At 42.4% G+C, this 12,869-nt stretch overlaps 1 protein-coding gene across 4 annotated transcripts in view; it reads left to right on the forward strand.

The window, feature by feature from the left end:
• The window catches only part of CTBP1 (C-terminal binding protein 1), a 156,973-nt gene that overhangs the window by 125,538 nt on the left and 18,566 nt on the right, over nt 1-12,869 (forward strand). For all 4 annotated transcript variants that reach the window (XM_054391643.1, XM_054391644.1, XM_054391645.1 and 1 more), the window contains exons 3-4: nt 7,563-7,707; nt 11,573-11,779. In XM_054391643.1, coding sequence (XP_054247618.1) covers nt 7,563-7,707; nt 11,573-11,779 — 352 coding nt within the window. The remainder of the gene's footprint in view (nt 1-7,562; nt 7,708-11,572; nt 11,780-12,869) is intronic.

A 12,869-nucleotide genomic window follows, 5' to 3' on the forward strand; every position in this document is an offset into this window, starting at 1 on the left:
TTCCTTAGAGGGATACCCACTTTTGGTGATGATGGCCCAGGGAGCCAACCAGCCATACACCTGCATTTTCTCTTCAGAGACTTTTCAGCTTGAAGGCTTCATGTCTACCCCAAGTCCTTGCTGCACTCTAGACAGCAATAGAACCTTTTCACATCCACCTAAGACTGTTTCAAAGAAGAGCTGAAGAGCTCTCATAATGCAACAGATCTTTTGAAACTGGCACAAACAAATCAAGAATGGTGCTGCTGTTAGGTGAGTCTTAGATTTGTTCCTCTTATGTCAGTGGTTAAGTAAGATATGAACCTGAACCTGGAAAGATTCTTTATATTAATGATGCAGTTGCTGCATTTTGGTTTTCCATCACAATGAAATTCTCAAGCAATAGAGATAAAGGCAGGCACCTTGTTCTAAGCTTTAATGTGTCCTTGGGAATAGTCACCTTGGAGCTGATCCAAACCCTGGTAAACTTACTGAAACTGAAAGAGCCTTGGATCAAGTTTCTTATGAAAGACTTGGAAAAGATTAATGAAAGAAAAATCCTAAAAACTTTTATTATACCTCAGTACAGAATCAAGTGGCTAAGGTATAGTTGTCACAGTAAGGCTGTGCACAGAATTGGTGTTTGTTTTCAGTGCCCTTCTGCCAACATCTCCCAGATTTGCCAGTGGCAGTGTTACAGGTGAAAGGGCAGACTGCCAGTGTCTCCTGAGCTTGACACTCTTTAGAAAGCAGGATGGAAACGCTGCTGTGCGCAGCCAGCAGCAGGCATCAGTCTTGCAGACAGGTCAGAGCCTTGTGCAGTTGGGTATCAGCTAGCTGTTTCTTTCATTGTCCAGTACCAGGTTTCACTAAGGATCACTGGGGCTTGAAAATTGCTGGTGATTATTAATAGGGTTTTTGAGATGGAGCTGTGTGGATTGATGGGTTGTCATCAGTGACTTTTATGACATGATGATCCTTTCATGTAGACACTCAATCCATCACAGCATCTGATAGGCTTGGGCTGAAAAGGAAAACACTTCAGCTTTACTAATGGAACGTACAAGTTAACACACAGAACTCCTGTTAAAGAATTTTTTTTTCATTAAAGCCTTTTATTTAGTACAAGTGTGTCGGTGTGAGCTGAAATTCCCCCCCCCCCCCCAACAATAACCAGGCTAGCTCAGTCTGGAAGCAAATGAAAAGCTGTATTTACAAGCAGAGTCTAAAATCTACAGTGAAATGCAATGAATATGTACAAATATACAAAATTCACAACATTCACAAATATATACAATCAACAGAAAAAGCACAACCGATCTCCCTTTGCTTTCCCCCAAGGGGACCCTCCCAAAGGGGCCTCTCTCTCCCAGGAGCTTCCCCCCCAGACCCCCCTGGACAGAGAAGCAGAGTTAGTTAAGCAGAAAGCTGTTAACTTAGCTGCCAAGGTCAGTACATGTTATCTTCAGCCAGAAGAGAAGAAGAAACAGCAGCCAGACAGCCCAGCAACTGCCCCCACTGCCGAACGCAGAATGTGCCGAATGCCTACTTTGTTTTGGGTAATAGTTCTTAAACATTTCTATCTATCCAATGGAAGTGTTTAGAACAATCGTTATTTTGCTTTCTTACACCCAATAGTGACTTATTTACATTCTTTCACTTTCTCTGTTCTGAATTTTGCAAGGAAAAATTAAAAAGACAGTTTCAAACCATCACAACAAGCATTTTCAAAGTCAGTTCTCAAATCAGCTTCTGTCCTCAAACCTGCATATAACTGTCGGTAAACCCTGGGTTTGAAAGACCAGCTTCAATAGAGTTCTTACAGAGAGGTTTGTTGTAGGCTGTGCATGTTGTTCCTGTAGCTGTGTGAAGATTTTGTGTGTATATTTCTCAATGGTGTATTTCTAGTCTCTGAAATGTCATCTGCATCGCTTGCGTGTGCATGTATAGTTTATACAGTGTTGGGGATAGATGGGGTTTTAGAGAGAGGATTTTCAGGAGCCTGCAAGTCACTTTTGTTTATGTTTGTGTAAAATATTTATTTGTATTTATGTACTATATAAACTTAAGTATCAATATTTAGGGTCTACTGAAGTGCATCTTGTGAAATGTGTTTGTTGCTGACAGTGCCATGGATCACAGGAGCCTAACACTGAGCTGATAGTCTCTTAAAGACCCAGGGACTTGGGAAAAAGCAGCAGAATCAGCAGCTTTGGAGATCTCCTTAAATACCTTTTGGGCAGATTGGCTTTTAGTTTTAATGGTATTAGTTTCACGTGGACCCTATGTAGCGTTGCAGTGAGGCTTTGAGAACAGCCACAAGCCTGCTGCAGCCTTCCTGTGTGTGGCAGACTGTTGGTGACACACTGGATGCGCAGCAGCCTGTTGCAAGTCTGTCCTGGGTTAGCACAGCCTGCTCTCACAAGCCCCTCTGCCCCCACACAGACAGGAGGGAAAGTAACACCAAAAAATCTGTGTTGAGATAGATAGCTGAGATCAAGAGGTTTCCTGGAGAAGAGATAATCCAGTGCACAATGACCTGAGGCTCTTTGCAGAAAAGCACAGCAAAATACAGAAGCAAGCGATAAAAATTTCCCCCTTCGAAGCACACAGCAGCCAGCCCAGTGGCAAAACCTAACATCCCAAAACCTGAAACAGCAACTGGAACAGGAAGCCTCTCGTGTTACATCTGAACTTGGAGCCCCATGATACTTAGCTCCAGCCAGCACTTTCAGTTGGAAGCTGGCAGCACAGCATTGAGTAGCACCAGCAGATTGAATTCAGCCCATGGTGAAGTCAAATAATGCAAAGCCAAGCTTACTCAGTTTAGGTAAAATACCTTTTTTTTTTTTTTTTCTTTTTTTGTGACCCCAATGTGCAAATTGTCTCAATTTGGTGGCTGTGGAACATACTTTTTGGAGATGGCACACTGGCAAGTACAGTTGTCTGATGAAGGCAGGAGTGGCTGCTGAAGTTAGACAGCTACCTCTGCTTCTCCTCTTTATGTTGCCTGTTGCCTTCCCTTGTGACAGATCACGGAGGAGCCTTGTGAGACTGTCACACACTTGTGTTCATCTGGAATGTCTGGCTTGCCTGTTAAATAGCTCACTCAAACTGACTTGAGCTGATGTCTGTGTGATAAAACTGGGTGAACGTTGTATCAATCAAGTTTGTCATGGATCAGGATGAAAACCCACATCCGCTCCCTGTTTGCTCCTGCTTCCACCCCTGGGTATGCTGCTGTAGCAGTGAGTTACTTCTGTTCACAGCTGTTTTCTCTGAGGATGATTTAGTTTTCCAGAACTGTTCACACTTCTGCTGGATTCAGTTTCATGTTATACTTGAATTTAGCACAAGTTTTGATTTTACTAATTGACAAGCTTGTCAGACTTCCTTGTTTGCATTTAGTGTTTGTATTGACTGAGAATAGAACTTAGTCAAATAATTCCAAAATACAGACATCTTCACTGTTTTTTTTTTTTGTTAATAATGCCATCAGTGGCATTATTAACATTCCTTAATGCTGAATGTTTCTAACTTCAAATTTTCTGCTGTTTTCTGCCTTTTTGGGATTTCAATGACATGGTCAGTAGCAAAAAGTAAAATAACATAATCAACAAATTAGTGTTAAATAATCAGTTTTTGGCACTGCCTTTCTTTGCTAACTGATCCACAATCCTTGAAGAGGCTCAGATACTGAAAAGGAATTTCAAAAAGACTTTTCATTTGTATCTGTTTGTTTTGTATCCCATTGGATGGGTGAATATCTGCCTGTGGAAATGGCTGGTCAGCATTAAACCAGAGCTGGGAAATACTTTTTCTTCTCTTGAACACATTCTCAAGCTTTCCCATACTTTTCTGTCTCCTAGTGCCAAACCATAACCTAGATGGGCCCAAAAATGTAGCATAATGGATCCAAATTATAGCCCTGACTGGCTGACTTAATCAAATATGCATGATTAGGGAGTGAAAAGTGGCTTCACTGTAAAACACAAATGTCTGAGCCACTTCAGCTGTCTTTTAGCCTCTGTTTAATGCAGACCTCAAAGTAGTGGCAGCTCTCTCACAGATGCAAACACCACTGGCCTCTTCCCAGCCTGAGAGGAGGGTCTGACTGTCACTTGAGCCTTAGGTGGGTCCTGCTCTTCTGATAGCTACACAGAGGAGGTTTTCTCCTGTGTCACTGCCATCTAGAGCAGCCCTGGTGGGGTGGGAAGTATGTGATAAAACCTAGTATGGAGGACATGGTTGGCGACAGCCAAGTTATCATAGTGAACTTGAGGACCTTGAGGCTTGAAGTAACAACTACTGTGACTTGGATAAAGAAGTTGTACTGTAAACTTGGGAGTAAGACAGAAAGCCAGGGAGGAGAGTCAGCTGGCAGTGTGGCAGTGGCTGTGCAGGAACATCTGGGACTGTTTAGCCTGGAGAAGAGGAGGCTCAGGGGTGACCTCATTGCTGTCTACAACTACCTGAAGGGAGGTTGTAGCCAGGAGGGGGTTGGTCTCTTCTCCCAGGCAACCAGCACCAGAACAAGAGGACACAGTCTCAAGCTGTGCCAGGGGAGGTTTAGGCTGGAGGTGAGGAGAAAATTCTTCACAGAGAGAGTGGTTGGCCATTGGAATGGGCTGCCCAGGGAGGTGGTGGAGTCACCATCCCTGGAGGTGTTCAAGAGGGGATTGGACGTGGCACTTGGTGCCATGGTTTAGATAGGCATCAGGTTTACAGTGACAGGTTGGACTCGATGATCTTTGAGGTCTCTTCCAGCCTTCTTGATTCTATGATCTCTGGGAGGGATTTCCAGTACAGGTGCTGTTGCTGGTAGTGTTGGTGTAACGTGCTGGGAGGGAGACTGACCTCAGCACTGCTCCTGGTGCAGTTGTAGTCACTCTACAGAGAGAAAGAGCTGAAGTTAGACTTGTGTGAGCACAGTGCAGTAGGGGGTAGAAGGGCATCATCCTAGACAAAACTGGCAGCACTAGGCTGGTGAAGTCCATCCAGACAAAGGCTGAGAAGAGGGGTGTGATGGTTGTCTATAAATACATTTGGATTGCAAACATCAAGGAGAGTAAGCTCAGTTTAATGGGCCACGCTGGCGCCAGAATGAAGGGATAGGAGTTGGGTTGTGAATAAATTGAGGCTGAAAATTTCCATACTGTTGGAGCTGTGAGATTTTTGAAGCTGTTTTCTTCTAGGAATGAATGGGACAAAGGAAACCCTAAGGGTGTTTTTGGTGGGTACTCTGGTTCTAAGAAGGATTATTTCTTGTGTAGAGTGCCCCAGGCGTGGGCTTCGGCTTGGTCTGTACCAGCTGTAATGCTTCTTGTAGAAGCAGCAGTGAGCTCTTCAGTTGGTTTCAGCTCAAGGAAGCACATTCTGATGAGTGCAGCCTGTCTGGTTGGTGACTGTTAGATGCAATCTCCAAAGGACTTGTTTGTACCATGACAATCAAGGAGTTTTCTGTGTGTATAATCATTTGTAAGATCAGAGCCTACAGCTGTTCTTTGAATTATCTCATAGCTGTGTTCTTTAAGGATGTATCATTTCTTTTTTTTCTTTCTTTTTTTAATTTTTTTTTTCTTACTCCTACGAGCAAATCCAAATCCTACTCAAAGGTTTCTGGTCTTTACCAGACTTAGAACTGGGGTTAGACATCCAGCAACACCTGTGGAAAGAGCAGAAATAATTCTGTGGAGTAACCAGGAAGAAGCGGTTTTCTTTCATTTTCACAGGGTTTGGTATTGTTTTCCTTCAAAATTTTCAGTTGTGGATTTGAATTTTCATGATTACTACTGCAGAGCTTGGGTTCCAGCAGCTGTAAGTCCTCTGTGTGCCAGACTGCTTTGCTGCAGTTAAGGTGTTTTAAATGGTTTCTGTTGGTGTTGATAATTGTCACTGGTCTTACACTACCCTAGAAAATGCTTGTATGAGCAGTAATAATCCACAATAGAACTTGTCTGTGTACCAGACCCAAAAGAAGAAGAAATGTACAGCCTCTGCAGAACATGAATGTGAGGTGTGTCATGGGAACCTCTTGGAGTCATTTGAGCTAGCTGAGCTGGGGAAGGATTTGTGCATTTTGCTATATCCCCTGTAGCAATGAGAGTATTGGGTGGAAGGGAAGAACACAGAAGTGTTTGAAGATGTGAAATGATAGGAAGAGAAGAAAATATTTTCTCCTTTTCTGAACAGTAAACTTCCATCAGCTGTGGGATGCAGAGTCACTGGTATCAGAATTCAGAACTGCTGGGCACTTTTCCCCTTACTCTTAACCTTCCTTGAATTTCTTTGCAGAGCTCAGATGTATTTGAAAGCTATCCGGGCACTTCAGAGTTTGGTCAATTTAATTTTGCTTTCCTTTGGCTCTTTCACGATTTTGGTGGTGTTTGGGTATTTTTTTTTTTTATTACTTCTGCAACATTTTTGCCGTAGTACAATTTCTTATTTCTGTTTGGGTTTTGTGTTGTCATCCTGTCCATCCCCCCCCTGCTATTTTTCTTTGTTTTGTGAGTTGTTGTTTTTTGTGTTGGTTTTTTTTTTTTTTTTTGTTTGTTTGTTTTTGGGTTTTTTTTCCCCCTGGATAATGTCTATTTTGGCATCTCATTTGTACCAATTTATATGGCATCCAGTTTTCTATCAGCAAGTGCTTGGTGTGAAGAAAACTGAGGGACAAACACTTTGTTCTCATGTGTGGAATGACAGATTTCAGTCTCTGCTATCTCAGGGGGTTGTGATGATCACTGAATGTTTTCTATTCAGGTGTCAAGTGGTTTAATAGTGCAGTGAATGGCTGTACCACTGTGTGTGTGGAGAAGAGAAACTGCTCTGTCACTCCTTTCACAACTGAACGTCAGCTGCTTGGGCATAAAACTGCTCATTGTGTGGAGTGGCTGCTGCTCTCCTGGTGTTTCATCTGCATCTGTAGGCCAGGGACACTGTTTAGTCTTGAGAAGACTGAGAGGGGATCTGATCAATGTCTGTCAATATCTGAAGGGGTGGGTGTTGTGTGGACGGGGCTTGTCGGTGGTGCACAGGAACAAGACAAGGAACAACAGGTTCAAATTTGAACATAGAGGATTTCATCTCAACATGAGGAGAAACTTCTTTACAGTGAGGGTGACGGAGCACTGGAACAGGCTGCCCAGGGGGGTTGTGGAGTCTCCTCTGGAGATTTTCAAACCCCACCTGGATGCATTCCTGTGCAGACTACCCTAAGTGATCCTGCTCTGGCAGGGTGGGGTGGACCTGATGATTTCTTCAAGTCCCTTCCAACCTCTAATGTACTGTGATACTGTGACACTTGGGAGTTCCATAGTGCAGAGCATCTTGTGTGGGCTGAGAAGGGTTTCCTCTCTTCATAAGAACACAAACACAGGTCACTTAGTTCTTCTAAAGCTCATCTCATCATGCTAGACTGGGTACAGCGAAGACTGACAAGAGGCTGGAAGATATTTGGAGAAACCAGAGCTGGATGTAATGCTGTTGCAGTCTGTATGCCTGAAGATATGTGTACATGTTTAAGTGGAGATCCTGTGAAAGAAAAACAAAATAAGTATTATTTTTTTTTCCCATTTCATTTATAGGTACTAAATGAAGCAGTGGGGGCGCTGATGTATCACACTATCACTTTAACACGAGAAGACCTGGAGAAATTTAAAGCACTTCGAATAATTGTCCGAATTGGCAGTGGTTTTGATAATATTGACATCAAATCTGCTGGAGATTTAGGTATGACCATTAAAGACATTGTTTTTACATCTTCTGCTTGCCTCCAGAAATCTGATAAGCATCCGAGTCTTTGCATTAATGTTTTCTGTATAATTTATACTAACGTAGTATGTAAGCTGTATAATTTTCTCATCAAAGTGTTTAAAAATCATTATGGAGATAGTAGCATTAGTTAATTAAATGATAATATTAACAGCCTTGTGACAGGGTGACAATCTGCCTGTTCAATATAAACCCAAGGAGTAAGGCCCTAATTTTTCATCTCTCCTCTTTTTTTTTTTTTTTTAAGTCCAATTGTATATTTTAACTACTACTGCTGTAATCCAATCACAAAGTATAATTCCATCAGCATGGCATACTCCTTCTGTTTGAATAAAAAATGAGATCATTATCAGCTGTCTGAGACTTATTTATGATGCATGAGATTTAGCACTAAAGCACTCCATAAAAGTAATGCCCTTTTTATAGGCGAATCAGTTGTTGATGCTTCAGAATAAATTCCCTCTCTGACTCTGGGAAGAGATAGTGCTCAGTCTTCCACTGTGAGGAACAGCAGTCTGGTTTGTGCTCTCCTTTCCTTGGAATAAGCCATCTCTCACCTATAACCTACAGTTCAAGCTGCCACTTGGAATAAATTCTTGCATTTTCTTCCTTTCCTTCTGAAGATGAAGGTGACCAAGCATGCTTCCCATTGTGCTCTGGGAAGGGCTTGGAAAAGTGTATTTCAACCTGACAGAGTTTAGTCCTGGTAACAACCCCACTGGTGTATTGAGGAGCTGTAACATGGGCTGTTTATCAGTGCTGGTGAGACGTTCCCCTTTTATAATGGCAGTGTAGTTTGGGCAGCAGGCTGAGGTCTGCTTTTTGGGGCTTTCTGTGAGGAACAGCTCAGGTCTGAGCACTGCAAGACGCAGTGTTCTAGGTATTGGAACTCGTGTCACACTCAGGCACATGCACTGTGAGCCTCAGAAAATGTGTGTGTATGGGTGGAGATTGGCCTGGGCTCATATCCTTCATCAGAAGCCACAGCCTATACAGATCCAAGGCCCTGACCAGCCAGGAGTCCAATTTGTGCAGACTCCCTGGTGGGAGGAGAAGCTTTGCAGTTTTGCTGGCTGTTTCTGTCAGTCTCCATGCTGGATTGTAACCCAAGTTAATTATTTAAATGCACCCATGTAATTCTTCAAGCCAGAGTCCAGCAAATGTTGGAAGTTCTCATTGGTATGAAATGTGAAATGGCCACATTCCGTCATTGAGTTCCTGGGTTGGGATTAGGCTGTTACACAGTTAGGATGTGTCCCGTTTGGCATTCTAGCAGTCGGGAAATGCAGTTCTCCAATTTGTCAAAAGCTAATAAATGCTGAAAGTTCTACAGTGTAAAATCTGATTTTAGTAGCTCAGGGTGAAATGTTTAGATATAAATACTAGCTGACCACTACAGGACAAATCTGTTTTCATCTGTTGAACCTAGTGCAAACAATACACATCTCAGGGAGGTAATATAAGAATTAATAGCTCTTTGGATAAAGCTTTGATTCATCTTGCAGTGCAGTGTAGAGTTAGACTGTGAAGTGATATAGCCTGAGCTTCCATGGTAACTTTTGGAGCTGGGTTTCATAGAGCTGGCCAAGGGGGTGCTGTTGCCAGCGTTGCCTGCTGATATTTTCATGTTAGCACTTCTTCTCTTAAAAAACATGAAGACCTGTTTCTTGGATAGTCTTGGAGGATTCGGCTGTTTTTTCTCTGTTATATTAATTATTGACTAGCTGTGAGTGTAGCTGGATGAGTGAAGTGGGAGTCTGTGTTGCCCTCTGACTCCTGTGTTATTCAGCACTGAACCTAAGCACAAGATGACTGAAAGTGGTGGGAAAGGGAAGAGAGCATGGAAGTGATGGATATGAGCTAAGAGTGTGCTGTCTTCTATGTGAAATGTCTCATCTCATCATATCCTTGCCTCTTCCTTGCTGCTTTTTTGTGGTTCACTGTGTCTGCCTTTCAGAAATTAGCTGATTTTAAAGTTGGGGGAAATAGGGAAAAAAGAAGTTTCTTTCCTCTGACTTTTGTTCTCCAAGTTTCCTAGGGAAACCTATTAGAGAGGAAAGTATAAGGTGAGTCAATTCCTTATTTCTCTTCCCAAATATGTGATACAAATGGCAAGTTCCTTTTAAAACATTATTCAGTTGATGCCAGCTCTCAGGGCACATGCTTATTAAACTTGTTATGCCATCTAAAACCTGCATTTTTTGCTCCCACTTTTTGTGTAAACAAATGCAGCTGTTCAATGCGATGCACTTAAGGGAATGTTATTTTTCAGTTTTCCACTTTCCCCTCCTTGTGCTTTCTTCCCCCATTAAAAAAAACAAAACAAAACAATGAGTTTCACCCTGCTGGTGGTGTTAGCAGGGAGCCAGGATGAATATTGCAGCAAATGATGCTGTTTGTCTGTCTTTAAGTCTAAGAGCAGTGACTCAGCAGACACTGAATCTCCACAGCAGAGGGAAGAAAAATAATCCTGCAGGTTCCTTATGCTGGTTTTTATTGATCTAAAGAAAGTTGTACAATGTGCTGGGCAGCAGAGTGAAGGCACTAGAATGTGAAACAGATAAATCTGGTATGAGCTCATTATCTTTAAGATTATTATTGCTGTTACTGAAGAGAACGGTTTTTCTTCCTTCCTATGTTACACTGGTGTTAGCTGAGGACTCACTGAATATTTATGTATGTAAATACCTGAACTACTAGACAGTGAAGACAGAAGCAGGGTGGTTTTTAGGATACAAAACACTACTTTTGTTTTCCCCCTCCACCATGAAATTACACTGTACACTGTGATCTCAGTCGGCAGAACTGAGACACAAACATTTGTGGGAGCTGATGATTAGAAACAAAACATGTAGTAAATAGAAGGGATGAAAAGAGAAGTCAAAACAGACACCAACTTTGTGAAGTAAACATTTTGATTAAGTGCTGTAGACTGTACTGGAACATAGAGAGCAGAATGGGATAACTTGCAGGGGAATTGCAGTCGACTGTTGCCTGATCTGTTTTTAGAAGTAAAATTCTGAGTTTTGAATCCATCCACTTTCCTCAGCTGTCTGTGGAAATCTGGGAGATCTTCTAGCTGCTTGATGTTGCTCCCTTTTCAACTGGTAACTTTGCAGCTGGTTGGAATGTGGACTTAATTTTGTGTTATCTTGATATGCCAGGTAAAGGCAGACTTTGTTTCCCTATTGGGAGTTCCCTCTTGAATCTGAGGGACTAGGAAGGACTTGGACTCTGTCTGCTCTGTCTACAAACCTCTTTGCAGCATGGAGCAAGCTGTTCCTCCCTGTGTTGTGATTACTCATACATGAAATACTAAGAGTTGTCCTGTAAGAGTGGCTGTCATTATAAATGATTTTAACTTATTCACAGCTTGTGTGGATGGCTTTTTGGGGGGTGTCTGCCCAGTGGTGGAAAGCTCAGTCATGTAGTTAGATCTAAGCAACGATAATTAACCACAATGCATGAGAACAAGGCAGGTTTCTCTTTGCTTTTCAAACACCCAGCTCAGTGTACATGGGAAATGCTCACCAAACCTCAACTTGTGTTCAGAGCTACCTGACATCTTCACTGCTTTCCTTTTGTGGTTTTGGTGCTGTTTGCTATCCGCCTTAGTTTGCGGATGCAATTGATGGTCATAAAATAAAACAAGACAAAACAATGTTAACAGGTGTTTGTCAAGTGTTCTGCTGTTGCAGTCAGTGTTTGTGTAAAATAGGTACTGCAGTATCTGTAAATGTAAAGATCATCCTCCTGAACTGCTGCTGAAGGGGGAAAAGTCACAACTGTTTGGCAACCGGTGTCCTCTCCCCGTTTCGTGCAGGGATTGCCGTGTGTAACGTGCCAGCTGCCTCAGTAGAAGAAACAGCAGATTCTACCATGTGCCACATTCTGAACCTCTACAGGAGAACCACCTGGCTGCACCAGGCTCTGCGAGAAGGCACAAGAGTACAGAGTGTGGAGCAGATCCGGGAAGTGGCTTCTGGGGCTGCCAGGATCCGAGGGGAGACCTTGGGCATTATTGGATTAGGTATGTTGGGGGGATGCCTTGGTGCACCTCAGCCTTTCAGTCCTTTAAAAACCCATGAAGATTTGAGCTATAAAGGCTGAGGGCTCAGTTCTCTCCTTCCCACATGGAGCTGTCATCAATACCACATCATTCTTAGAGGAGTGTGTCTGGTTTAAGAGGAGATTACAATCATTTCCCTTTTCCAGGACAAGGATTCTGCTGCTTGAGCCTGGTGTCAGATGTTTGTTGTATTTCTCACCCGTTGTCATAGCTGGTTCAGTTTGTGCTTTCTTAGTTTCATTTCACTGTTCCTGAATGTCTCTGAAAATTCTTTGCTGTGGGAACGGTCTACAGAGCAATTATTTCATGGATTTGATTGAGCTGCATCTGAAATTGTATTTCAGCTCAAATGAGAGGAAAAATGTATGCAGGAAAGTTTGAAATGATTCCAGCCCTAATAAAATCACCTACTTACCTCTCTGAATGGCCCTGAAGGTGTTTCAGCATCTAACAGATGGACAGGCTTGCTTGAGATGAATTAATTACTGTCTGTTACAGAAGTAGAGAAGAAAAACAAGCAAGTCAGTTTCTATATAAAAATTATTCAGTCATGTGCTTGTCTTACCAAAGATCTGATAGATGGTGGATGTAATTGCTGTGGTATTCATCCACAGGAATTATTAATATGGTTTTGACAACAAGACATCATACTTAAATGACTCTTCCGGTTACACATTGCTGTCAAATAACTCAAGCCACGAGCTCTGACTTTTAGAAGCTGAAAATAGCCTGGTGTTACTTAGTACTCATTTAAATGAGTATGCAACACATCCAAAATCTTCACAGTCAAAGAACTGCCTTCAAAATATGGCTTCCAAGAAGTTAGTCATGAAGTTGCCTTCTCAGAACTATCTATGCACATATAATTATGCACCACACTTAAACAGACCACATTGATTTCACTTCCAGGCCCAGCACCAGTGCATAAATCAAGACACAAGTCACCTGTAGTGCTTAGAGATGGAAATACCTACCTAGTTTTTGAAATTTCAGCCCTGGCGCATAAGCTTGTGTGCCTGTTTGCTGGAGGTGTCTGTCCTCTGGGCATTGC

The sequence above is a fragment of the Indicator indicator genome, chromosome 23 (assembly GCF_027791375.1).
Source record: "Indicator indicator isolate 239-I01 chromosome 23, UM_Iind_1.1, whole genome shotgun sequence".
Lineage (NCBI taxonomy): Eukaryota > Metazoa > Chordata > Aves > Piciformes > Indicatoridae > Indicator > Indicator indicator.